General features: G+C 54.6%; 8 protein-coding genes across 8 annotated transcripts; 2 read left to right on the plus strand and 6 right to left on the minus strand.

Annotated features, from left to right (window-relative positions):
- Positions 1-40: 40 nt before the first annotated feature.
- QBC33DRAFT_347923 (uncharacterized protein) lies at positions 41-3,731 on the minus strand. The gene is made up of 4 exons (XM_060423814.1): positions 3,616-3,731; positions 3,118-3,535; positions 849-3,022; positions 41-768 (listed from the first exon to the last, which is right to left on the minus strand). The coding sequence occupies exons 2-4, from the start codon at positions 3,526-3,528 to the stop codon at positions 255-257; spliced, it is 3,099 nt and encodes a 1,032-aa protein (XP_060285452.1). The 5' UTR covers positions 3,529-3,535; positions 3,616-3,731; the 3' UTR covers positions 41-254.
- A 2,376-nt stretch (positions 3,732-6,107) lies between these two features.
- QBC33DRAFT_348050 (uncharacterized protein) lies at positions 6,108-7,319 on the minus strand. The gene has a single exon (XM_060423815.1). The coding sequence runs from the start codon at positions 6,821-6,823 to the stop codon at positions 6,173-6,175; it is 651 nt and encodes a 216-aa protein (XP_060285453.1). The 5' UTR covers positions 6,824-7,319; the 3' UTR covers positions 6,108-6,172.
- A 2,822-nt stretch (positions 7,320-10,141) lies between these two features.
- Positions 10,142-11,633, plus strand: QBC33DRAFT_532728 (uncharacterized protein). Its single transcript, XM_060427399.1, has 3 exons — positions 10,142-10,399; positions 10,459-10,677; positions 10,801-11,633. Exons 2-3 carry the CDS (start codon positions 10,547-10,549, stop codon positions 11,213-11,215), a joined length of 546 nt encoding a protein of 181 aa, XP_060285454.1. The 5' UTR covers positions 10,142-10,399; positions 10,459-10,546; the 3' UTR covers positions 11,216-11,633.
- Positions 11,565-15,132, minus strand: QBC33DRAFT_532732 (P-loop containing nucleoside triphosphate hydrolase protein). Its single transcript, XM_060427400.1, has 6 exons — positions 14,776-15,132; positions 14,669-14,696; positions 14,555-14,610; positions 14,253-14,502; positions 12,701-14,192; positions 11,565-12,629 (listed from the first exon to the last, which is right to left on the minus strand). Exons 1-6 carry the CDS (start codon positions 14,829-14,831, stop codon positions 12,034-12,036), a joined length of 2,478 nt encoding a protein of 825 aa, XP_060285455.1. The 5' UTR covers positions 14,832-15,132; the 3' UTR covers positions 11,565-12,033.
- Positions 15,133-15,712: 580 nt separating this feature from the next.
- Positions 15,713-16,624, minus strand: QBC33DRAFT_348222 (uncharacterized protein). The gene has a single exon (XM_060423817.1). It carries the CDS (start codon positions 16,394-16,396, stop codon positions 15,878-15,880), a length of 519 nt encoding a protein of 172 aa, XP_060285456.1. The 5' UTR covers positions 16,397-16,624; the 3' UTR covers positions 15,713-15,877.
- On the minus strand, positions 16,216-17,809 carry QBC33DRAFT_348217 (uncharacterized protein). The gene is made up of 2 exons (XM_060423816.1): positions 17,450-17,809; positions 16,216-17,399 (listed from the first exon to the last, which is right to left on the minus strand). The coding sequence occupies exons 1-2, from the start codon at positions 17,690-17,692 to the stop codon at positions 16,410-16,412; spliced, it is 1,233 nt and encodes a 410-aa protein (XP_060285457.1). The 5' UTR covers positions 17,693-17,809; the 3' UTR covers positions 16,216-16,409.
- Positions 17,810-19,090: 1,281 nt separating this feature from the next.
- On the plus strand, positions 19,091-22,106 carry QBC33DRAFT_513471 (kinase-like domain-containing protein; the record flags this gene model as incomplete). The annotated part of the gene is made up of 7 exons (XM_060425983.1): positions 19,091-19,148; positions 19,188-19,321; positions 19,378-19,862; positions 19,930-20,221; positions 20,495-20,545; positions 20,804-20,965; positions 21,057-22,106. The coding sequence occupies 7 exons, from the start codon at positions 19,091-19,093 to the stop codon at positions 22,104-22,106; spliced, it is 2,232 nt and encodes a 743-aa protein (XP_060285458.1).
- A 33-nt stretch (positions 22,107-22,139) lies between these two features.
- QBC33DRAFT_532742 (mitochondrial oxaloacetate transporter) lies at positions 22,140-23,701 on the minus strand. The gene is made up of 3 exons (XM_060427401.1): positions 23,368-23,701; positions 22,625-23,301; positions 22,140-22,564 (listed from the first exon to the last, which is right to left on the minus strand). Exons 1-3 carry the CDS (start codon positions 23,382-23,384, stop codon positions 22,326-22,328), a joined length of 933 nt encoding a protein of 310 aa, XP_060285459.1. The 5' UTR covers positions 23,385-23,701; the 3' UTR covers positions 22,140-22,325.
- Between the last annotated feature and the right edge of the window lie 167 nt (positions 23,702-23,868).

A 23,868-nucleotide genomic window follows, 5' to 3' on the forward strand; every position in this document is an offset into this window, starting at 1 on the left:
AAACCTTTCAATCGTGGTGAAGGAGGACGAGATGGGTATTATGGGGATTGTCGTCGTGCACAAAGAACCGCATCTAACCACGGGAAAAAAGGTGGATAAGATACCGAAGATGTCGTCGTGGTCGCTAAATGGTATAGGGACTAATCGTGCCCGCCCCCACTTATACGGTTCGCTTATGTGGGGTGAGCCGAAGGGGAGGCCCCGAAACGAACCATATAAGTGGGAGCGTGCAGGGTTAGGGCATTGCCAGAATGTCATGGTGGAGTCTGGGAGCCGCCGTGTCGAGGCCGCCCATTGTGCCGTGTTTCTGTTTGGTTACATGCCCCGTTTGACGCGCGGTCCGATGCCCCGAGTAATGTTTCGTACGGCGACCCATGGCTGGACCCGTCATTTGGCAGCTCTTCATCGAAGGGCGACGAGGCTGCGAGGGATGCGTCGTCTCGCTGGGACCCAGAGGTCGCACCGTCAGGCGAGTTAAGACCGGTCTGCAGCATGGTTGACGAGGCCATGCTTGCATACCCGTCGGAGGGGTCATCTGCTTGACCTTCTCCGGAGTTCGAGATGTTGGCTTGGGCCAGAAGTTTATTAGCCTTCGTGGTGGCAACCCGAGCTGCGTGCACCGCTCTCTCAGCACGGCAGTGCTTCTCCCACATGGTGGCATATTTCCCGCGAAGAGCTAACAACTCTTCGTGAGTGCCTTTCTCGACAATCGTGCCGGAATGCAGGACGACAATCTGGTCGGCGTGGGTGATTGTTGACAAACGGTGGCTGTCACGTTTGGTGGCCAATGGTTAGCTAAATTCTTTTCCTGCAATCGCTCTTTAACCTCGCCCTCTTTTTGGACTTACGCAATAATCAGCAACGTGCGGCCCTGGCCAAAGTTGCCGCTAATCAACTTTGACTGGATCTTCTGTTCCGTTTCACCGTCCAGAGCAGACGTCGCCTCGTCGAGCATGATGATCTTTGGCTTCTTCAGGATCGTCCGCGCGATCGCCACCCGTTGCTTCTCCCCTCCGCTCAGTCGAAGCCCTCGCTCTCCAACCCTGGTATCGTAGCCGTCGGGGAAGCCCATGATCCGGTCATGAATTGCAGCGGCACGGCAGGCGTCGAACACGTCCTCGTCAGTGGCATCCTGGTTGGCGTACTTAAGATTGTACATCAGAGTCTCGTTGAAGAGGATGGTGTCCTGCGGGACAACGCCGATGAACCGTCGAACAGAGTCGATCGTCACATCCTTGACATCCCGGCCATCAATCTCGATGCTGCCCTCTTGGCAGTTGTAGTAGCGGAACATGAGCCGGAAGACTGTCGATTTCCCTCCTCCAGATTCCCCGACGAACGCCGTCGTTGTCCCTGGGGCGCATTCAAAGCTGAGATCTCGAAGTGCCGGCCTTCGCCGGTCGTAGGAAAACTTGACTTGGTTCCAGCGGATGTTGCCCTCGCACTCCTTAAGCTCCTCCGCGTGCGGAGCATCAAAAACGTTCGGCTGGATCTTGAATAACTCCAGGAGCCTCTCGCCAGAGATCATCGCCTGTTGGATGGTGCGGTAGAAGGAGCCGAAAAAGTTGAGCGGGCCCTGCAGCTGGTTGAGGTAGGTTATGAGCAGGACAAAATCGCCGACATCCCGGGTACCATGGGTGACTTCAAACCCGCAGATCATCAGGGTGACAAATATGCCGAACATGAAGACAGAGGCTTGAGCCATGTTCATATGCTGAATGCCCATTGTGACCTGTGCTTCTGCTACCTGAAACGCCTTTATCGCTTCTCGGTAGCGGTTGAACTCGAAGGCTTCGGCATTGAAGTACTTGACGGTCTCGTACGAGGTGATGGAGTCGTTTTTGACGGCCTCCTCTTCTCGGTCGGCGTTGACCATGTCCCTGCGCTGGTCCACACGCGTCTGGGCCATCTGGACCGACACGTAGAGGTAATAGAACGTGATGACCGAGACGCAGAGCGAGTACAGCGGCCCAAAGGCGATGTAGAAGAAGATGATGGCCACGAAGAGATCGACTACCATGGGAAGGACGAAGAAGGTGACCTGTTCTAGAAAGGTGTTGATGGCTGCGCCCTTGTTAAGCGCCGAAAGCACCTCTCCGGTCCGTTTCCCCAGGTGGAAGTCCAGCGATAGCGAGTGTACGTGTTCGAACGCAGCTGTGGTCAGCGCCCTGTACGTGTGCTGCGAGACGGGGATCCATAGTATTGACCGGATGGAGCCGATCAATCCAGACTGGCCTTGCAATAACTTATATAGAATCAAGAGGCACAGCTGGACCCAAGGCATGTGATGGCTGCCCTCATACTCCTTCTTCAGTTGATTGGTGACGACCCCGAGCTGATATGGGACCATGACGTTCACCGCGCGTTGAAACATGACCAATACGACGCAGATGAGGACGACACCCCTGAGTTTGGCGGATCTGCTCGGCCACAGGTAAGGAAAGAAGACGGAGTAGCCGCGACAGTACTCGAACCAGGTCTTGTGCGGCAGTTTATCTGGGCGGTAGAAAGCGGCCTCTTCCTCCTGGTGGCCAGCGTCGGCAGTGCCATTAGGATTGCCATGGCTGGAGTCGCTCCGGGAATGTCGATGGCCCCGCTGGCTGTCGTTTTGGGTGTGGTACCCTGGCTGGTGGTGGCCGTTTAAGAGTGGTGTCTCCTCGTCCGACTCGGAATGGTTAGCTTCGTCGACCAGGATCCGGCGCTGCTTCCGGTATCGCTGTGCCGCGACGGCGGTGTATAGGAACAAGAGACCAATGAGCAGGGAGACTCGGGTTGTAGCGAGAATGAGATCGGCAAGGTCCCATCTGTCGGGTCCATAGACCATATTGACGTGCCAGATCTGGACGTCCCTTATCACACAATGCCAGCCAGAGACTCGGACGATCGACGCGAGGAGTATTATGATTTCGCCCACCAGCGCTAGCGTCCAGACGACGCAGTGGACGAGATTTGGGACGTCGTGCCATTGAACGAGGGATATTAGGAAGTAGACGTAGAAGAAGAATGAGCCCGCAATGTAAACCTAAAATAAGAAAAAACCTTGTAAGCAGGGACCAGGCCGGGCCGGGCCACCCCATGTGCAGGCGGACAGGCGGCAGGTGGGCAGGCGAAACTTACAATCCTCTCCTCGCCGCACCACCAGCCAGAGGCCGTGCCGCTCTTGTCCGGGTGAAAAACGTGGACTATAACAGTAACGAAGTCTGCCAAGAAGGTGAGGACAACGGCAGCAGAAAGATACTGGAACACGCGACGGGCGGCGGTCCCAATATGCGCTTCCACGACCAGGCGGCGGATATCCTCCCTCTTGCGCTTCGTGACGGGCAGGGGCTTCCCATCGGGGCCCGTGGCGGTGGGCTCGACGAGCTCCTCTTCGCTTCTCGAGGTCAAGATGCTGTAAGTGGCGGCCGACGAGATGAAGGCCAGGAGGAGGACCGCCGGGTACCAAAGTTCGGCGTTGAGCAGAACCGTCTCGGCCGGCGAGCATGGCGCCGTCTGGTTGACGACGGCATGCAGGTGTAACGCATCCATCCTTTGCCTGGGGAAGGAAGAGGAGTTAGGGGAAGGCGGGTAGGTAGAAGAAGAAGGTCGGAAGGGCCTGTGGGAGCTTGCACCCACAGAGTTATTGACGAGAACTGATCCCGTTCATTGCCTTGCCGTGTGATCAAACAAGCGGCAGACGGGGGGCAATTTCGAGGTCGAATTGAACGACGAGAAGATATGGCGTCCACGGCCAAGGCGATCGATCGAGGTGGGGCTGGGTTTGAGCAGCTGACGGGTGTCTGTGGCAAAAGCGATCAATGGTGGGTCGGTCTTATTCGAGATGGCTCCAGAAGCAGCCTTGGCCCAGCAGCGATGCTACTGTGGAAAGCGGGAGAGAGGGAGAGAGAAGAGGCGAGAGATTGGTTTGCAGAACTCCCAAGTTTGGCCCAAGCCGAAGAAAGAGAGCGGTGTTTGAAAACGAGCGTACACTTTTAGGGAGGATGTCGAGGAGGGAAGAAATTGGGGTCCCCAGATTGGCGGCACGTCCACAAAAAGTCGAGTACTCCGGTACGGGTGCGGTACCCTGCTTTGGTACAGAGTAGGTAGTGCATGCAAAGTACTATGTAGTTCGTTCACTGCATCGTGGCACAATGCCCCTCCCCAGAAGGCGCGCGGGCAGGGGTCCATGTGCTGGCAGCCAACCAGAGCTACAAGACAGGCAGCGTCTTCAATTGGAAGCGTTCTAAGAGGGCCCAGACCTGCGGCTTCTCTCTACTGCATAGTACATAGTACATTAGATGCATATTCGCTTGGCATGATTGGGGCCGGCTGGTGTCACGGGGAAGTTGCGGGACTCGGGCGCGAAGGCCTTGCCGGCTCGACAGCTCGACAGCCCCTCCCCGCCGCCGCCGGGCCATGTCGTGTAGCCGTGTGCGACGACACGTAGTGTGGTAGTGTTGCATCGGTAGCGCAGGTAGTCACTGAAGCGTACGCTACACTCGCTCCATGTGCTAGACCTTGAGTTGAGAGGTGCAAATTGTGAGGCCGGGGTTTGGCAGCCCTAGTCTGGTTTTGGAGGTGCCAGATCTTGCCAGAGTGCAGCCAAAACACTGCCACGAGCTAGCGTGCCATGCCTGCCGGAAGCTGGAACAGCCAAACGGCTCGAACCCAGCACTCCCTCACCGCCTTGCACTTCAGACGTGTGCAGCAGGCTGCATGCATACAACATATCCTAGGTAAGGTGTAGGCAGGTATTATATAAAAGTGTGTGGGTGTCTGTACGCATGTATTGTACACCTAGATATACACATTTACATTTGGGTTAGTCGGCAGAGGTAAGGTACCTTAGGTAGGTATGGACTACATGTATCCGTACTGCGACACCTTATGTAATTAGGTATGTACATCCGTACAGTACCCCGTACAGTACAACAAGCGCCTAGGTTCCTCTGGGAGGTGGGGGTAGGCTCCCCGAGTTCCCTTCCATGGTTCCATGCACTAAGAGGTGCCGTGGATGTCACGCTTGGCCGCGGCGGCAGGGCTTGCTGCACTGTATACACCACTAATACTTGGGACACTCCCGGCCCGTCCGCAAAATTGGATGGAGTGGGTGGGGTGGGGTGGGGACATGGAACCCGGCGGGAACAAGCGGTGCCGCAACCTTCCTCCGAGCTTTAACTACACGTACCTACCTTGTCTCAAGTGCGCTCCCGGGACAGGCTCTGTGTGCCTTGTGAACCATGACAGGATCCCGCTTTTTCCATGGTTGGGTTTTGGGAAAGTGAGATGTGATATCGCATCTGGTGTCTCCCCTCTGTTCTCCGTCTCACTTGTCACTCGGCGATTCAATCGCTTCCCACCGCTGGGCCTGGCAATGGCGCTGGGCCTCTGTGATCTGCCATCATCGACTTGCCCTTCCTGGCAGGTTTAGATTTTGCCAGATCTGGTTGATGGCAAAAGTCCAGCCCTTTCTCTCGGCTATGTGGCCGAGTCTGGACATCCCACACAGGATTCCACACACACACACACACACACACACACACACACACACACACACACACCCGCCTTGGGAAACCTTGCAAGAGCTGACGCCTCATCCGTCATGTCAGTTGGCCTGGAATAGCTAACTAACACGCAGACCTCGTGTCCTTTGCGGCCGCTGCGTCCGGGATCCGTCCATCGGGGATTGTTGGCGTGGCTGCCAAGGAAACTGCCATGGGTGCCACGACACCCCCGATGCCCGCCGATGATTTCCTTTTCTCCCATTGCCATCTATTGCCGTCCCACCGGACAAGGCAGATCAAGCATCATGATGCACACCTAAGGCACCGGTCTGGGAGTGGATCCGGAATCCTCCAAATCAGATTTTGCGTACCAATCTTGATGCCATCCAACGCTGGCTTATGGTCGGCACGCAAGAGGACCCAGCGACAGCAAGAAAGTTGTATTTCCCACAGTTCGCCGGTGCTCCTTGCATCTCGAGCCGCGCAACGTGTCATGCATGGAGCGTGGCGCCGCGGGCTACGCTACGGGCTACGGGCTGCACCGCACAGTTTCCCTTGACCGTCTTGCCTACTATGTACAAGATCCCAGCAGGGTAGGGTAGCAACGGGAGCAGGGAAGGGAGGAGAATTGTTCCGCAATCCTGACCGCCCTGTTACTGCGTATTCGATACCGTTACCCGTCTTTGGGGTTATGATGCAGCCAAGCCTAACCGGCCTCTACCGAGCTCTGGCCTGCGACACGGGATGTGTCCGTCCGCTGTCGGAACATGATGAGAGCTGGCCGGAGCAATTTCCCTAGCCGAATCCTTCTCGTTCCGCCAATGGGTAACTCCCTGGCACCGACTCGCCTTGGTCGGCGATGGCCAAACTTTCTCTCCGGGAAAACACCATGGGAGTTTTGTCATTTCCTTCAAACCGTAGACAGCAACAGGGAACTGGAGCATCAGTTTCACAAGGCTGAGATGTCGACTCTCTACACAGCATATGCAGAGGTAGGTAAGATATACCTTAAAGGAGATCCGGGGAAGTGTGGGGAAGGCAATCCGCAGTGGGCCTTGGCGCCTCCGTCGATGGGATCCGGCGATGAACCCCACCGTACTTGTGGGCGGTGGGCGGTGAGCGGTGTGTGAAAACCTCAACTTATACGCTTTAGAAGTTGAATGGCAACTACCTTCGCTAAAGCCCGAAACGATAGAGCCTTGGGTTGGCTTGAGGCGGATTTCGACTAATCCCCGCAACTTCCCCCTGCAATTCCTTTTTCCGACTTGATGCCGAGTCGTTGGCATGGCAGGTTGTTCAAACAGATGTCGTCTGTGGTTCCTAGTTTCTCTTTCCAGCATCGGAATCTCTGCGAGTGCGCCTGCTTGTAGACTTCGGCTAGCCAACGCGGACTGCCCTTCGCCTTGAAGCACTCGCCTCTATCCCCTGTCAAGTGTCAGTAGAAATGGATATCGGAGATGGCAACCACCTCTTCATGTGGGCCTAACGGCCGAAGTCCGAAGTCCGACCCCAGCCGTTCGGACCGACATATTGACATGACTACATTCCCCGACATTCTTGTCTTCCTCCCGGACGAGGCCGATCGGGCTATATCCCGGCCTGGACCGTTTGGTAAGTGCGGGACGGATCCTGCTTCGAGAGGCACTCCAGTGGTGTGCTTTGTTTTGATGATTAGGCGGTGTGACAGTGGATGCCTATTAGTTCTTGTCCTTCCTATTATAAGTCCACGCCTTCGGGAAATCATGATTGCGATGAGGTTGGCTTCGGCCACAGTATTGCCGACTACCGGGGTGACGAGAGCTTAGACATGCAGGCGACGAGACATGCATGTTTAAGAGCTTCGTTGGCGTGCTAGAACGGAGGCCGGTTGGGGATCTTATACAAGCCCAAGTCGATATCCTCCTACCATCTACGGATTGCGAGTTTGTCAGAGCTCCTCTTTAGGCAAACTCGTCTGGTTGCTGGGTTCCCCATTGTCATGATCCTACGATTGTTACACCGGCGGGCTCTAATATGAGACTGACTGGGCAGAGAGGTGTGCTTTCCTCGGGATACGAGATGTACATACCTTGGTGCTCCTTGGGCTCCTTGATGCCCCCAGATGCTTCCGTCCCTGATCTCGGCATTTCCGACCGGGATATTCCTGGTAATCGGCCACGCAGCGTTGTTGTCGTCGGCTGTGCTACCTTGACGGGAGCCGCTTCATTGGGAAGGCGGAAACTGCCACTAGCCTAACTGCCCTGTTTTGTCTCGTCAGGTGCAAGTAGGTAACACAGTTGAGACCTCAGGTGGACAAACGAGGCTCTGATATTGGTCACTGGGTGAGAGAGCATGATCCAGATGCCAGCACACCATCCATCATGTTGGACCTCGACCGGGGAAGCCCGTTTCGACAGAAGAAGGGACATGGACTCCATCTCTGGCCCCTGTCCTGCTGAAATAATTCTAAGCTCAGCCTTGTTTGCGAAGATCAGATCGGACCGTGAGTTTAAACCCGGCAGATCCGATCAGTGGTATCCCCAGGTAGGCATGATCAACATCGTTGGCCACAATCTCCTTGTGAGTTCTCACTTTTGCTTCTACTGCGGGGCCATCTTTCCGTGCCAGCCCGTATGCCCACGTTCAATCTAGGCCACTCGCATTGTCAGCTGGCGGCTGACAGATCCGTGAGAATCCTGCAGCTATTAGTGATCCATCAGATTTGCTGTTCGCCCGTTGCAAGTACCTTCAGGTATAGAGCTCTCATGCGCCACCTTCATCAAGATGGCTCGAGAAAGAAACAAGTGGAAACAACTTTCCCCATCTATGACAATATTGAATACGAAAATGTATAGCTATTGCCTACTATCGCCTACCAAGTTCCTGGTTGGGTATATTGGTCGCCCCTCCAATTCCAAATCGAGCACGCTGCATCTGCAGCCAGATTCGCTTCTTGACTCGTCACAGCGCCAACATCCAATCCCCCAACACCACCAACCACACCTGATCTAGATTACCGGCCGACAATCCTAGACTTCCGAACCAACGAGAAGGACGGATCGACGGGCCTACCTGCTGTTGCCGAGCAGGGGTATCGCTCGCATCCAAGATGACATGCATCCGATGGCCATCTCGCGAGGCCCGCCGGTGGGCCCCCCACACCTCCCAGATGTCAATGTTTGTACAAATCTCTGCGAGATCTGCCACCTGGGGCAGTGGTTGGCGGGCTGGACGCCCCACGGACGGGTAGCAGACAGTCCGAGATGGGGCCAGCCGTGAGACTTGCCTGGCATACCTGAGCCAACTGAACGAAGTCAATCTATTGACGATGAAAGCACGCAACGTGCGTCTGAAGCATCATCTTGGCACCTGAAAGCCAGCCGGATTATACGGTGCGGGACTCCAAGCTGCTGCTGCTGGTTCTCAGCTGCGTGGGTAATGTAGAGAGAGCTTGGCACATTGCGATCCTACTGACTGCTGGGCCCAAGTCGGCATGGTCGGACGGTTGGTCTAGACGTGGGATACTGCATGCTGCAAGCTTTTCCATCCGGGAAGACAGCAGTAGACAGCAGTTGTGTGACCTGACAAGGAACCATGGAAGAAGCCGCGAGGTTTGCAACGTGTGTGGCGGAGTCGTCCAACATGCAGAAGACTGATATCTCCTGACTTGTGCTTGCATTAAACAACCTCGCCCTGATTGGATGTGTCTCACAGCCAGTGCAAGGCATATCCCGGAGGCTCTTCCATCTCATATGGTTGTTTCCAGAGTGCCAAGATCTGTCCGTTTGCTAATATAAGAACCTGCAGCTCTTGGTTTCACCAACGGGAAAGAGCCGACCAAGCTCAGTACCTGTAATACTCGCAGTCCTTGCTCGCTTCGAACATCGACAGGTACTTGTGTGACTTCCTTGCTTTTAGATTTATTTGAAACCCTTGCTCTCGTTATCCCACCCTTTTCTACTGCGAACTCCCTGTCCTTCTTAATAAGACCTACTTGAAGCCTCTGCCCGGATGTCCTGTTGGGCGAGCTCAGTTGGATCATTATCCTCGGGATTATCGGGGTGCAACTGAGTCACGAGGGCTTGGAAATTGTTGTACACGTTGGGTTGGCTAGAGTTTCGCAGTCGTGTTCGATATAAGAGATCGGCTACACCATCACGGAATGATAAGTATAAACTCCCGCGTGTACAACGCTATGAGAAGACTGTGGCGTGTCGGGATAACACGCCTATCTATCTCACTGGCACCAATCCCAAGAGTTGACACCCTGACAAACGGATCCTAGTCAGAAACAAACGTTTGACCGTCAGTTCTATTACGATGATAAGGCCGTCGATATGTATTAGAGGCAGTATAAACAATAATGGAGTGAGCATCACTCAACTAGAGCCGCTCCACATTACCTGTTAGCCTTGTAACTATAATCATTATCTTAGATCTAGAGCTGTAATTTGGTAATATCTTGACCTGAATTCATACTTGGTTGGAATATGGTATCCAGGTAGCTTTGCCGGGGAAGTCAATTATTAGGTCGTGCTAGAACGCAACAGAACAGCAAGTGCCTGGATGTGAGAGGGTCCAAAAAAATTCGACTCCCAGGGACAGCGCACGTGCCACTGACCCTTCCCCTGTCCAACCACACAACCCCTGCGTCAATCTCGAACAACCTCAGCCTTGCGGCCATCGTCACAGGTCCCCAGGTCTCAGCCTTGTCAGCAATCTTCCCCAATTGTCAATCCCAATTCCGATAGCCACGATCAGTCCACGTCCATCTCGTGAAGGATTGGCCTCCCAACTCTCCAACCAGAGCAGATAAGCCACCTCGCGAAACTAGCCGGCCGTAGCAGTTCGTCAAATACCCGGCCAGCGATTCTCGCGGCGCTTCCACAAACAGACTGACAGTCGGCTAAGGCCGACCTTTGAAAGAGAGAACTGGTGTAAAGCGCCCCTGGCGAACTCGAAGAGTTGGTTTTGCAATAATAACCCATTACCACAGCTGGCAAGGAGCAGAAGTTGTACGGCATCCGAATATACTCCCTTAGGGGCCGCAAGACGCTCCTCGGTCCATCACATTCACAGCCATCATGACGAGCGGCAGCCCATCAACACCGGCCAAGGTGGCCGCGTCGGCGACAAGCTACACACCCGCCACGCTTGATCCAGACCTTAGATCACAGATTAACTCTCTATTAATACGGGACGGACATGTCACCAAGTGAGTACCCCACCGCCGGACGAGAGAGAGGTGCAAGTCTCAGCCTCACAGCCTTCCTCACACCCCCCTTTTCACCACCACCCCAGCAGCGAAGCGAACACACCAGCTAACTACCCCACCCAGAATCCAAGACCACCTCCTCCACTCCCTCCACGCCCACCCAACCAACTGGCCCACAGCAATCCAGACCCACGCCCTCACCCTCCTCCGCTCAGGCGAGGTGACAACCTTCCCCGCCCTCCTCCGCCGCGTCATGGACGACGTGCGCCAGGACACCGCCCTCGCTTCCGGCGGCGGTGCAGGCGACGTGGATCTCAACGGCAGCAGCAGCAGCAACGGCAACAACAACAACAAGGTCAACGGCTCGGCCGCCGCCGGGGAGGATGAGGATAAGAACAAGAAGAATAAGAAGTCGACGGCGGCGGCGACGACCATTCATGGCTTGGCCGTGCCGCAGGCCGTCGTCGAGGAGGCGCTCAAGGTGACGCGCGAGAGCCTGGAGACGATCTGCGAGATTGAGGGGGATGGCGCCACGTGAGTGTCCGTCTTGCAGGGGGGCGGGGGCGGGTGGGTAATCAAGGAAAGGGGCTTTAGTTGCCCCGGTGAGAAGGAGGATGGACGGCAAATATATTTACAAATGAACACGGAGGAAGCGGATAGGTGGCCAGGAAGGGGTTGCATTTGGATAGGGGAGGGGGGATGCCAGGGGCAAATTGGGAGAGTCGGCTGCAAGACGGGAGCTTTGGGCTCGACTCCATGGATTGGGACTCTTTCTCCTGGCCCCGTGCCCTCTGGACGGGTCCCATGAAACGACATGTTATGATGACTTACTTATAAGGCGGAGGAGGTGGCGGCATTCGTGGCCAGGGTTCTCGAAAAATAGAATCTGTACAAAATATCAATTGGAATAGTAGGCTTTGAACCATTCTCGGCCTATATTATGTTTCGAAACGCAACATTCATTTCACACTTCTCAGACACAGGACACTTATGTAAAGGAAATCAAATTCCGAAATCTATCGTAACCGGTGTACTAAAGACGATGGGTTCCAATGTAGACTCAAAAGCCAATCGAGGTGTTCCGGACTCTTGATGCCACCTCTACCGGACTCCTTCCTCCCCTTCCCTCTTAACCAGCCTCTTTAAGCGAGAAGCGCAGCACTACCTCGCAAGGAATCGCATGACGTGTTACATGTGCTTTCGATCTTCAGCCAGGTAGTAAATCTAGCTTCTAAAGAACTGCCTCTGCTCTAATCTCCACCCGTCTTATGAAGGCGGCGGGAAACGCAGGATAGGGAGAAATGAGAACTAAAATACACTGGACTCGTCCGAGCCCAGGCCTAGCAGATGCTGAGCTTAGTCGTAGAGGCCATCATCGTTGCCGGCATCGCCGAACGAGTTGCCAGAACCATCCGCATTGGCGCTAGCCTCGGCGCCAGCCTCGGGGAACTTGAAGAAGGCACCGGGGCCGGCGTTCTTCATCTGCTGGGCAAAGGCCTCGTAACGGCGGATCTCGACGTCGGTGACGGACCGACGGGCCATTTGCATGGCCTCCTCGAAGTGCCGCTTGGTCAGCTCGGGAACAGGGTCCTCGCCCTCATCTTCCATGTCGACATCTTCGCCGGCAGCCTCGCGCTCCTTGGTCCGCTGGATGTCGATAGAGATGGACTCCTTGATGGCGATCTTCACAGCACGCTGGGTGATGAAGCCCAAATCAGCACCGGAGAAGCCGTGAGTCTTGGAGGCGATGTACGTGAGGTCGACGTCGCCAGCCATAGGCGTCTTGCGCAGCTGGGCCTTCAGGATGCCGAGGCGGCCCTGCTCGTCGGGAAGAGGCACATAGATAAGCGAGTCGAGACGGCCCGGACGGCACAGGGCAGGGTCAAGCTGCTCTGGCCTGTTGGTGGCGCCAATCACGAAGACATTCTTCTTGGAGGTCATGCCGTCCATTTCTGTCACAAGGTTAGCGGTGGTCAGTCAATTGAGTAGTGGGGTTACCGGGTCTGGATGGGGTATGCCTTACCGGTCAGAAGCTGGTTGACAACTCGGTCCGAAGCACCACCGGCATCACCGACGGATCCGCCACGGGCTTTCGCGATGGAATCCAACTCATCGAGGAAGACGATGCAAGGGGCCGCGGCACGGGCTTTGTCGAAGATGTCTCGGATATTGCTCTCCGACTCTCCGAACCACATCGACAGGAGCTCGGGACCCTTGACGGAGATGAAGTTGCTTGCGCACTCGTTGGCAACAGCCTTGGCCAACATTGTCTTACCAGTACCAGGAGGACCGTAAAACAGGACACCACGGGAAGGCGAAAGTCCAAACTTGAGGAACTTCTCGGGATGGTCGACGGGGTACTGGACCTGCTCCCTGAGCTCCTGCTTGACAGTCTCGAGACCACCAATATCTTCCCAGCGAACGTTGGGGACCTCGACAACGGCAACCTCGCGAAGGGCAGACGGGTTGGAGACGCCAAGGGCAAAGCGGAAATTGTCCATGGTGACGCCAAGGGAGTCGAGGACCTCGGCATCGATGGTGTCCTCATCAAGATCAATCAGATCCATCTTCTCACGAATCTGCTGCATGGCAGCCTCAGAGCAGAGCGCGGCAACATCGGAGCCGACATAGCCGTGGGTCTCTGAAGCGATCTGCTCGAGGTCGACATCGTCACCGAGCTTCATATTCTTGGTGTGGATCTGAAGGATCTCAAGACGACCGGTCGGGTCGGGGATGCCGATATCAACCTCACGGTCGAAGCGTCCGAAACGCCGCAGGGCAGGATCAATCGAGTTCGGTCGGTTGGTCGCGGCCATGACAACGACGTTGGACCGAGCCTTCATGCCGTCCATGAGAGTCAGGAGCTGGGAAACAACCCGACGCTCGACCTCGCCGTTGGTCTTGTCCCGCTTCGGGGCGATCGAGTCGATCTCGTCGATGAAAATAATAGCCGGCGAATTCTTCTCGGCTTCCTCGAAAGCCTTCCTCAGATTGGACTCGGATTCGCCGGCCATCTTAGACATGATCTCGGGGCCGTTGATAAGAAAGAAGAATGCACCAGTCTCGTTCGCAACCGCGCGAGCCATGAGGGTCTTTCCAGTACCCGGAGGACCGTAGAGAAGGACACCCCGCGGAGGCTTGATACCGATGGATTTGAAGAGCTGAGGATGCCGCAACGGAAGCTCGACCATCTCTCGGATTTGGGCCATCTGCTTCCGGCAGCCACCGATGTCGTCGTAGCCGACCTCGTTCAGGTTATTCTCCTCCTCGTCACGCTCGATGGGCTCGCCCTCGCAGTGGATAACGGTATCCTGAGCGACGATGCCGTACTCTGGGGGTTCGACTTCGACGACCTTGAACTCGACCTGTCTCATACCACCACGCACAATGAACAAATCACCTTGCCGGACGGGCCGGTAAGCCTCTCTGAAGTATGGGGCAAGGAAGACGTCAAAGAGGGAGCCGGTGATGCCCTCGACAGTATCGGCGATAGGGAGAACAGCGATGCGCTTGGCCTATTAAAATGCTCCGTTAATATTTGCCCACCGTTGAGCCCACGTTGGCAAAATACTCACATATTTGATGTCCGGGCATGGGTGGATGGTGATGATATCGCCATGCTTGACGCGGAGGTTGTGACGGACGACTCGGTTGAGACGAGCGCTGCCATCGTCGAGATCATCATCCGCCAACACAATCAGGACAGTGTCCTTCCTCTTCTTGCCCCGAACCAAGACGGTGTCGCCACGGAAAAGCTGGAGAGTCTCCATGGTGTTGTTTGACAGGGCAATGATCGAGTTGTCATCGTTGACGGCATCGGTAACCCTGAGGACAGGTTAGCAGGATGCGTGGCTGGCCTGGATGGTATCAAACCTACATCAACTGGTTGGGCTTCTTCTTCTTCTTTAGAATGGCAGTGGCGGTGTCATCCTCCTGTTTGCAAAAGTTAGTCTCGGAGCTGGTGATGTGGCAATTTGTGGAAAGTACGAACATCCTTGCGTTCGGAGCCAGAGACATCGCTAGAAGGGAGGTCAGCTTTTCAGTTTCCTTCAAACGGCAAATGAAGGAGAGGGCATCTCCATCGGAGAGAAAACATACGTCAGGTTGACCTTCTTCTTGTGCTCAACATGATCAGGATCCGGTTGGGGAGCCATCTTGCTTCGGTTGGCCGGTCTCGGGCAGAGGTAAACAAATGATACTGTTCCTTCGGTGGGAGAAGAGATGGGGTGAAAGAAAAGTGGTTGATATTGGGAGAGATCGCCTGCCCTCTAGGAAGAATGGGGAAGGAGATTTTATGGCACAGGTGAAAAACCAGGTTGAGGTTGATGGAGGTTGTTGGAGGAAAGTTCCTTGGGTTGACGAGCTGTGGTACTTCCACAAGGTCACGTATTAGAGTTTGGAACTCACCCAGGCCAGGCGACTGCTGGATGACGACTGGTTGGCCTTAAGACCGTGCGCCAGGCATGGCCGGCTATCGAGGTACCCACTGTGCCCACCTAACAGCTTTACATAAGCCAAAAAGGCCCAAGCTTTGTGGCCATTCAAAGATTGGAAGTTTCCAACACCTTCCACAGAGCTGACTGAGTTTGAATCAAGCTGGCCTTTCCAGCTTCAACCTCCAATGAGGCTGCTGCCTTGTAAAAGTCAGTGCCTCATAATACTCGCCACCTTCACCCACCTTTGGTTCTCTTATTCCTTCTCTTTCCATTCTTGCTTGCCTGTTGGATGAGAGGAATCCATTAGCATTCCAGGCCAAGCAGTTGCAAGATGTTGATGTGATATGAAAAACAAACCCCTGACCAGGAACGGCAAATGCGACACCTTCACGACCAACGGTCTCCAAGACCCAAGGTTCTTTGGACCTGGCATAACCCCGAGTGGAACATATGAGGGTGAATAAGTTGGAGAAGCTCCCTAGGCCACCTAGTCTGTCACCAGGTACCTCCCTCAACTGCTAGGCAACAAGAAGGTATACGCCGAAGTCAATAATATCACAAACTGTAGACTGGAACAAGGTCTGCCATGGCGCGCTTGCTTCCCATCTGAGCCAGACGGGGGTATATAGTACGACACGTCTAACCAGGCGAACCATCCTCCCAGCCGCAACCTCAGGTGACTCTATGAGTTTGGCCAGACCGCTTGGTCTGACCCCATGCAGTGAGGGGTTCCAGCTCGTCCTCAACCGGCAAAAGATTGATTGTCATGTCCTGGCGGAATGGGCTGCAGCGTCCGTTTGCACGCCTGTTTCGATCGGGAACTGCGGGTTCAGGAACCTTTGGGATAGTAGATGTTTTGTTTCGTCAATTTCGTCAAGGTTCCGTGCCAACACACAGAGTATACAGTAGGCTTTATTATTACAGTGAGGGTGCTGTTTTATAACCAGTATGCCCCATCGAGGCAGGAAGTAACGTTGGTCATTCTCATGAATCGTCGTTTCCCAAGCACCAAAACCTAGCAAACTGCAGGTAAGAGAAGGTAAGAGACCGCTTAAAATACAATCATCATAGCTCCGTGCCGTCCGTCGATCTCGTAAAAAAACATAGGTATAATGCCGACAAAACTCCACTAAAAGACCGCGCCCATATGCATCTCGACGGTTGAGGGTCATGATGGCTGGCTGGCGTCCAAACGCCATCGCTAACCGGGTATTTGCCAAAACAATGGTCATCATAAATAAATGAGAAGGAGAAAATGAAGGGGCCGAGGCCATCCAAAGCATAACATAACAGTCATCAGGCAGGTGCAGAAGCGGCGGCCGCTTTGGCCTCAAGCTCCCGCCTCTTTGCTAGCAAGCTCTTGAAAGCTCCTAGACACTGAACCAGGGATTCTTCGTCGTGGGCGCAGAATCGGTAACTCTTCTCCTCGGTGATGATCTGCAGACAGTGGGTCTTCGTCCTGCTGATGGGATCCATGTCGACGACGTTCAGGATCGAGGACAAGTAGACGATGAACAGGACCGAGTATTCCGACTCGTCCTTGTAGAGTATCAGGTTCCTTGGCCGGAGGACGGCCCACGAATTCTTCCACTGTCGGACTCCCCCTTTGCTGCGAAGGAACCACAGCCATCCCTGCCAGATGACGCGGTCGGGGTCGTGTTCCACGTTGATTCCGCTCGTCTGGCTGGCATTTCTTAGGCCGAACCCAGATCGGGCCTGGGGGAAGGAATTTGGTGGAGAGTGTGGCAGGTTCTCGAACGAAACGCCCGGACGTCGATGTACCTCAGTATCTGACAGATCCGAGTGCGACGCAAGCTCGTTCCCTGACAGGCCCGATGAGTCGAGGTGTGACGGCCGCCTGATTTGGGTTGTCGGGAAAATGGGCACAGGTATGCCTTGAGGTTCTGGCGAACTTGAAGCCAGCCGGTCCTGTTCGGGCAGGGTACGATTCGACTCCCTCTCTAGGGCGGTAAATCCGAGGTATGACTGCCTTCGGACAACGGGGCTGGCCAGGAACATCTCCTCCTCCTCCTCCTCGATCCGCGCGTCTTGCCTGATCAGTTCCACCCACTCCTGTGCGTCCTTCATTGTCGGGGCCTGGAAGTGGAAGTTCTTGGCCGGAGAGAACAGACCAAAGACATTCTGCCGCTTGTGTTTGGGGTCCTTCAACAGCGTGACTGCTGTCAGTTCTGACAGGTATATTTTGCGCTTCAGCTTGTCTTCCTTATCCGACTTGTAGATGGACAACGTGTTCGGCCGCATCACCAGGAAGATGGATTTCCAAGTCTGTTATGGTCAGCTTCCGTTCCTCGATACTAGGCCGAGGAGGATCCTACCTTTGTCTTCTGCGTACGTTTTTGGACGTAGCCACTTTTGATGACCCGGTGGAACTCGAAGCTGCCATTTTCATTCACCGGAGAAAAAGCATCTGGCGGCAGGCGATTCCGCAACGCTGCAGTGGTGTTGCCAGTTGCCGAGACGGTGGAGGCGGAAGGGATGGCGATGGATGTACTTGTGCGGTTGTTGGCCGGCTTTGCGCTGGCCAACGAGGTCGAGGGCTGCGTCTGCATTTCGACCATGATGAGGGCCAATATTCTGAGCAAGGGTTTAAATTTGGGTCAGGGTTCGTAGGAGGTTCGAGGAGGCGATCGAAGTTGTTCTTGTACTGTATTATCAGATATGGAGGGGAGAGCCGGCACCCGCTAATGTTGGTCCATGGGATCGGATTCGAGGACACGGTCGCGGGCTAATAAGGGAGTCGTCGTATGGGGAGCTGCAATTAGGTTCCAGAACATCGAAGTCGTCTCTGATAAATTAAGGTATGCTGCACCCGTGCCGGCCGCGGGGTGTCCCGGCGCGCCAAAAGCTAGAAGCTGGGACAAGAAGCGATGTGCAGAAGAGAAGTATTGTCGAGCCCGTGCGACAGATGTTCGGTGAAACTACTTGTACTGCGTATGTTGGACTCGGGAGAAGCCAAGCAGAGGGGCAGGGACCAAGCAATGATGATGACAACCTATCCGGGAGCGAATGCTGGGGTGCTGGGGTAGCACAGAGCTCATGTGTGCTGGGCGCGGGAGTTGACATGCGCTAAGGTAGTGTAGGTACGTATAGGTAGGTACCTTGGTTGAAAAAAATTTAAAAAAAAGCGATCACAATCACAGGCTCATAGCTGCCGCCCGGGATCTCGTCGCGCTAAACTGTAAGCCAGGAAGAAGAGTCCTGCCATCTAATGGCAAATATCGAAGCCGAAAGTTTGCTTCATGCGATGCGGCCCGCCCAGTATCGAGTGGTTGGGAAATCTAGAAGTTGTGTTGGATCTTGGAGAGGCTTGACAACGCCGAACTCGACCTGTTTCAGGCCAGACTTGAGGCTCGACAGCAGGTTAACCGGGTGGCTGAGCAACTCGGCGCCAAGCATCCGCCCTTCTCAAACAGGATCCAGGATCCTATGATCGCATCAGGTTCTTTGAAACAGCGGCACATGCAAGCACCCCAACGTATGTACAACGTTAAGCTTTTGGTATGAAATGTTTAACTTGGTCTATTTTTAACTCAACTTTTCGGGCTGAAGCGCTGTAGTGATTCTTCGTAACTCCTTTTCTGCCCCTGCGCAAACAACCTGAGGTTTACGGTTGCTGAGCTTTTGGTCATTCACTAGACACACACATTTGTTCTCGAAGCCACCAATTTCACCTTCTCCCGTCGAGTCACCGGCAAGATGTAACCTCAGGAATTCAATATAATTGGTGGTTCTAATTGGACAGGGGTATCTTTGTGGTAACCTTTCCTGTGCAGAAGTGGAGCGTCAGGACTCCCGCTGTAGACTAGGTAAGAAGTAGATCTCTAAATCTAGATACTCTGAATACAGTCCAGTCTGTGACGCCATGTATAAAGGGACGCTGTACTTCGGGATTTCTCTACAAACTTGAATTACACACGAGAGAGCCAGCCAGCCCGTCGTCTTGCGTAACTGAAAGAATGGCGTCAACAGAGACAGTGGACTTGATCACCTCCAATGTGAAGGCGGAGTTGGATGGTACGCAGTATGTCTGTGCTGCATTGAAACCACTTACAGGTGGCACTGCAAACTTCATCTTCCATGGCCTGCTCTCAGAACCGCTTCCCGATGGCACTCGGGAAGTTGCCATCAAGCATGGTGAAGGTTATGTAGCCTCGCACCCGGACTTTAAGATCCCGACTTCTCGCTGTGTATTCGACCCTTCTCCCTTCACGCCCCCTTATCATCCTGCTAACTCTTCTCGAAGCAATTCGAGGAGGAAAGTTTGACAGCATTGGCAGGCTTACCTCCCGCTTCCAACCCATCTTGCATCGTCCGGACACCTCGAATGTTCCATTTCAACCCGGAGACCAACACTCAGATCCAGGAGTATCTTCCCAGCTCAGTGGACCTCAAAACCTATGCCCTCTCCCATCTCACCTCGAATGACGAGGGACTCAAAGTGCACTTCTATGGGATAGGGGAGGGCCTGGGGCTATGGCTACGAAGTTTCCATGATTGGGGGAATGACCAGGCTCAGTCCAAGCTGCAAGCCCAAATCAAGCTGAACACGCCAATGCAGGCTCTGAAGAACAGCATCAACTATGCAGGCCTTGTGTCCACGATCGACAAGTTCCCAACGATCCTGGAAGACGTCAGAGACGTATTCGAGGAGGTCAAAAAGGCCTCCGAGGCTGAATTAGCTGACGAGAGCAAGCTTCAAATCATCCATGGAGACTTTTGGACTGGAAAGTAAGCTCTCTCTGCCCGCACATTGTGTACGGTTGCATAACATATTCACGCATCACACTCTTTACAGCGCTTTACTGCCGGACTTAGCGTTGCGGGAGGACTCGCAGCCGACCATCTTCATTATCGACTGGGAGCTAGTCCAATTCGGAGTGAGGCCGTTGGATCTGGGCCAGATGGTAGCGGAGCTCTATGAACTCTACTTGTACAAGGGTATCAGGGCCGGGCTGTGGCTGATCGAGGGTTTTTCCGCCGGTTACCAGATCGATGACGACGACTTCGCATTCAGGACGGCAATACACGCCGGCGTCCACCTGGTCTGCTTTGGCAGCAGTGTCCAAGGCTGGGGTTCGGAGGACCAGGTTCGCGAGGTGGTGGCGAAGGGGAAGGAGCTCATCACCCGGGCATGGCGGAAAGATCGAGCCTGGTTCTTGGAATCTGACTTGGCCTGTCTTTTCCATAAATAGGAGATAGGATTGCATACAAGCCGGGACAACTAGGGGTAGAGAAAGTTGAGACCCCATTGTGGGCTCCTCTCAATCACCCGTTAGCAGCCGAGTTTACGGACAGCTGATCCGTTCGCAGTTCAGCGTACAATAGACTATACTGCGATGCCTGCATTGACTTTTATTTAGATTCTCGTGACGTCGCTCTGCGTTTGCATGACGGGAACAGCCATTGAGCTTGTGAGGACGAGCCTCGAAGTAGTCTCAAAGTTGGGGTTTCATAGCCTTTGGAATTGAGTTTGCGAAAATCTTCGTCCTCTCCAAGGATCAGCCTCGTTCGGGAAAGTATCTTTAGAAAAAGGGGTTCAGGGGTTTGAATGGTCCCGTGGCCGAGTTCACGGAGGCACGTGATCTCATAGTTAGAGAAAGAATGAGTCAAACTTTCGACAAGATGAATCACACATATTTCAAGTTCAACTCAACCTGAGAGCGAGCAAGGTATTCGGAGCCGTAAGATACCACGAGATAGGATTGGACTTCTTGGGGACCATTGTCATTGATGGCTGCGACCGAAGCGGGGTCTCTGCCTCTGAGCCGGCCGTGCCAAAAGTGCGGCAAGCAGGAGGCAACACTGACCCAAAGATCAGAGGCAGTGTGCAGGTAGGCCAGATAAGATGTTTTTATCGCTGTGGTGCTGCAAGTACTAATTTGAACTCATAGTGACTGTTTTGTTTATTACGTTTCCCACAAGTGTGCGAGGCAGATCTCCGTCCTTGGCAGGGAGACCCGACCACCTGGAGCGAGATACTTGGTCGGCCTCTCGTTTGGGACGTCCTCGACGGTGCTTTTACACGTCTTGAACAAATATGCCGAGTCTATCCTCTCCAAGGGCCGCAGGGAGCCCTTCCAACTCAGCATCGTCCACGTCGACACCACGCTGTCTGAGGAAGGGGCACCACAGGAAAGCGCTCAGATATCCCAAATAATAGATAGATACGCGCAGAGATATCCTCTATTCAAGATTGAGCGTATACCTCTAACTGCGGCCATCGGCCTTCGGACTATCGACTGGTCAGCCTTGCCGTCTCTCAAGACCGATGCTGAACCGGCGGAACAACTAAGAGACGTCTTCGAGCGGCTACCGTCGACGACCTCGAGAGCAGACCTGCTGCGACTATTCACCCGGCACATACTGGTATCCACCGCACTCAGGCAGTCCTGTCAGGCAGTCCTACTCGGCCATAGTACGACTGCGCTGGCTGAGTTGACCCTGGCGGAGACTGCGAAGGGCAGGGGATTCTCGCTGCCCTGGCAGATAAACGACGGCGTTTTTCCTGTCCAAGATTATGCTACAGCCGATGAGCGCGAAGGGGCCAGCGCACTCCCCTCAAGTTTGGGAGAGTGCGTTCGGATACACTACCCACTGCGAGAGGTCTTTCGCAAGGAGCTCTCAAGATTTATCACACTCACGGATCCTCCCTTGACGGAAATCATCCCTAGGGAGTTGGAGAAGACAAGCTCGGTAGTTTCGCACAAGCACCTGAGCATAGAAGAGGTCATGTCACGATACTTCGAAGGCGTGGAGGAGAACTACCCGTCCGTCGTCGCCAACGTGGTGCGGACCACAGCCAAGCTGGACCGGCTGGGCGCGGGGGGGAGATGCGGCGTGTGCGGCATGCCCTTGGATGAGCAGGGGAACGAGAGATGGAGGGGCGAGATTGGCGATATCGGGGAAGGAAGCTCTCAGCACCCACCAAATAGTAGCTTGTGCTATGGCTGCCAGAGGTCCATCCACAACTGAGCATGGAGCTCGCTCCAGTTACAAGATCACGATACCTGTTCATTTATTTGACTGGCCTGCTTCCTGCTGAATCTCCAAGCCTCGCCGACCGCTGATGCTGAGAAATACAACTCTATATCGGACTGGAAGCATAGTATGTACAAAATGCTAGGTGGACGAGGGTAATTAATTTACACCCAAATATACGCTTCTAGTAAACCCCGGCGCCGGTGGAGGCAGCTAAGAATCCTTCATCTCTGCCCTCGGTAGAAACCGGTTCTCCACCTTTCTGATGAGCTTGTTCGTCTGCTCTGCCAGAGACAGAGTCAGGATTGTATGAGGCAGGATCCTCGCAAGATGAGGAAGGAAGCCCTTGTAGATGGCGAAGAATCCTTCTGTGCGGATCGTCTTCGCGAGGCAGTCAAAGACGCCGTTGTAGAGGTTGCCGTTCTGGTTATATAGGCGAGACATGATCGTATCTGGCGCCGTTGTTAGTCACAAAGCTCGCCATATAGGACGCCAGGGAAGCCAGAACTAACCCGGAGGGTGCATGAAGATGCACACGACGAAACCGCTGACTGTGCTGCTGGCCAGATGCAGGGCCGGACCCTCCTCCATGCCGAGGTGCTTCACCAATCGCCGCTTCGCGAAGAAGTATGTCGGCAGCTGCACTGAACTCCCGAAGCCTGTGCGAATCATGGCTGCGTCTACGCCACGATACAGCCCCCTTACCCCCTCCTTCCTGTATATCTGGCGGAGCCCATCCACGGCGTTCCGGTAGTTGTGTTGTGTCCCGACCGGGAGGAAGGGCGAGAAGCTCTGTAACCTCGTCTTGACGAGGAAGAAGGGGCTCCCGGCAGCAGCGCCCAGCATCCCCGAGCTTGCGCCGCAGAGCATATTAACCCCCAGGCTCTGCGTCTTCTCGTCCTTGAACACGAGCGAGGTGAGCGTCTTCCGCATCGGCTCGTAGAAGCCCAACCGGCAGCCGTTCAGCAGGACCTGGTATATGTAGGCGCATCCTATCCCCCTGTAGATCCCCCGCACGCCCTCGTTCCGGACGATGACGGAGACGCCGTGGACGGGACCTCGATAGTGGTGCGGCTGGTGGCCCTTGTCCTGCAGCTCGCCCTGCAGCTGCATGCGAATCTTGACCGTCTCGAAGGGATGGGTCGCGGTGACGGCTCCGCATGCGGCGATGCCGCCAGCAATGAAGGCGCTTCGGGGACGGGCGAGTTAGCAAAGGCCGACTAGCTTCTACCAGCTGGAAGGGCGTGGACTGTACCCAAGAGTTGTAGACATGGTCGGGGCAGATCAGTTGCGGCCCGTCAATGGCTCGTCAAAGTGAGGTGCTTTGCGACGAATGCCGGTCTTCGCCGGGCCGGCACGGGAGGATTGCGTACGTTTGACGAGCGGCGACTGGATCTCGAGGGCTGGCAAGCTGGCGGCATCAACGATCTACAACAAACGAAATCGAAAAGAGCGAGTATTCGGCAAGTGGTATGGACAAGCAGGGTGCTGACGCCAGAGCAAGGATCCGAAATTCCGGTGCAGGCTCAGCCGAAACGCAAGCGGCTTACCTTGTCGGAAATTTTTATTCGTAGGAATCTCCGGCAACGGAGACCCGGACCTTACAAACTCACGACGACTAATCACCGGGAATTGTCATTGGCTTACGCAGTAATAACACCATACATCCACAGGGTGTTGCTCTTTATGCATACAGCCTTCGTTGTGCAAGGGGGCAATAAGTTATTGAATCCGTGATGTCCCTACCTACGCATGC

This window comes from Phialemonium atrogriseum (assembly GCF_030411735.1).
Source record: "Phialemonium atrogriseum strain 8032-3 unplaced genomic scaffold QBC33scaffold_7, whole genome shotgun sequence".
Classification (NCBI taxonomy): Eukaryota; Fungi; Ascomycota; class Sordariomycetes; order Cephalothecales; family Cephalothecaceae; genus Phialemonium; species Phialemonium atrogriseum.

Coding starts and splice junctions, on each gene's coding strand:
- QBC33DRAFT_347923 (XM_060423814.1), bottom strand. CDS start 3,528: ATGGATGCGTTACACCTGCATGCCGTCGTCAACCAGACGGCGCCATGC. Junction 3,023..3,117: donor GGTGCGGCGAGGAGAGGATT/GTAAGTTTCGCC, acceptor TTCTTATTTTAG/GTTTACATTGCGGGCTCATT. Junction 769..848: donor CGCACGTTGCTGATTATTGC/GTAAGTCCAAAA, acceptor CAAACGTGACAG/CCACCGTTTGTCAACAATCA.
- QBC33DRAFT_348050 (XM_060423815.1), bottom strand. CDS start 6,823: ATGCTGGAAAGAGAAACTAGGAACCACAGACGACATCTGTTTGAACAA.
- QBC33DRAFT_532728 (XM_060427399.1), top strand. CDS start 10,547: ATGACGAGCGGCAGCCCATCAACACCGGCCAAGGTGGCCGCGTCGGCG. Junction 10,678..10,800: donor CGGGACGGACATGTCACCAA/GTGAGTACCCCA, acceptor TACCCCACCCAG/AATCCAAGACCACCTCCTCC.
- QBC33DRAFT_532732 (XM_060427400.1), bottom strand. CDS start 14,831: ATGGCTCCCCAACCGGATCCTGATCATGTTGAGCACAAGAAGAAGGTC. Junction 14,503..14,554: donor AAGAAGCCCAACCAGTTGAT/GTAGGTTTGATA, acceptor ACCTGTCCTCAG/GGTTACCGATGCCGTCAACG. Junction 14,193..14,252: donor CATGCCCGGACATCAAATAT/GTGAGTATTTTG, acceptor GCATTTTAATAG/GCCAAGCGCATCGCTGTTCT.
- QBC33DRAFT_348222 (XM_060423817.1), bottom strand. CDS start 16,396: ATGCTTTGGATGGCCTCGGCCCCTTCATTTTCTCCTTCTCATTTATTT.
- QBC33DRAFT_348217 (XM_060423816.1), bottom strand. CDS start 17,692: ATGGTCGAAATGCAGACGCAGCCCTCGACCTCGTTGGCCAGCGCAAAG. Junction 17,400..17,449: donor AACGTACGCAGAAGACAAAG/GTAGGATCCTCC, acceptor TGACCATAACAG/ACTTGGAAATCCATCTTCCT.
- QBC33DRAFT_532742 (XM_060427401.1), bottom strand. Junction 22,565..22,624: donor CATCTTCATGCACCCTCCGG/GTTAGTTCTGGC, acceptor CAACGGCGCCAG/ATACGATCATGTCTCGCCTA.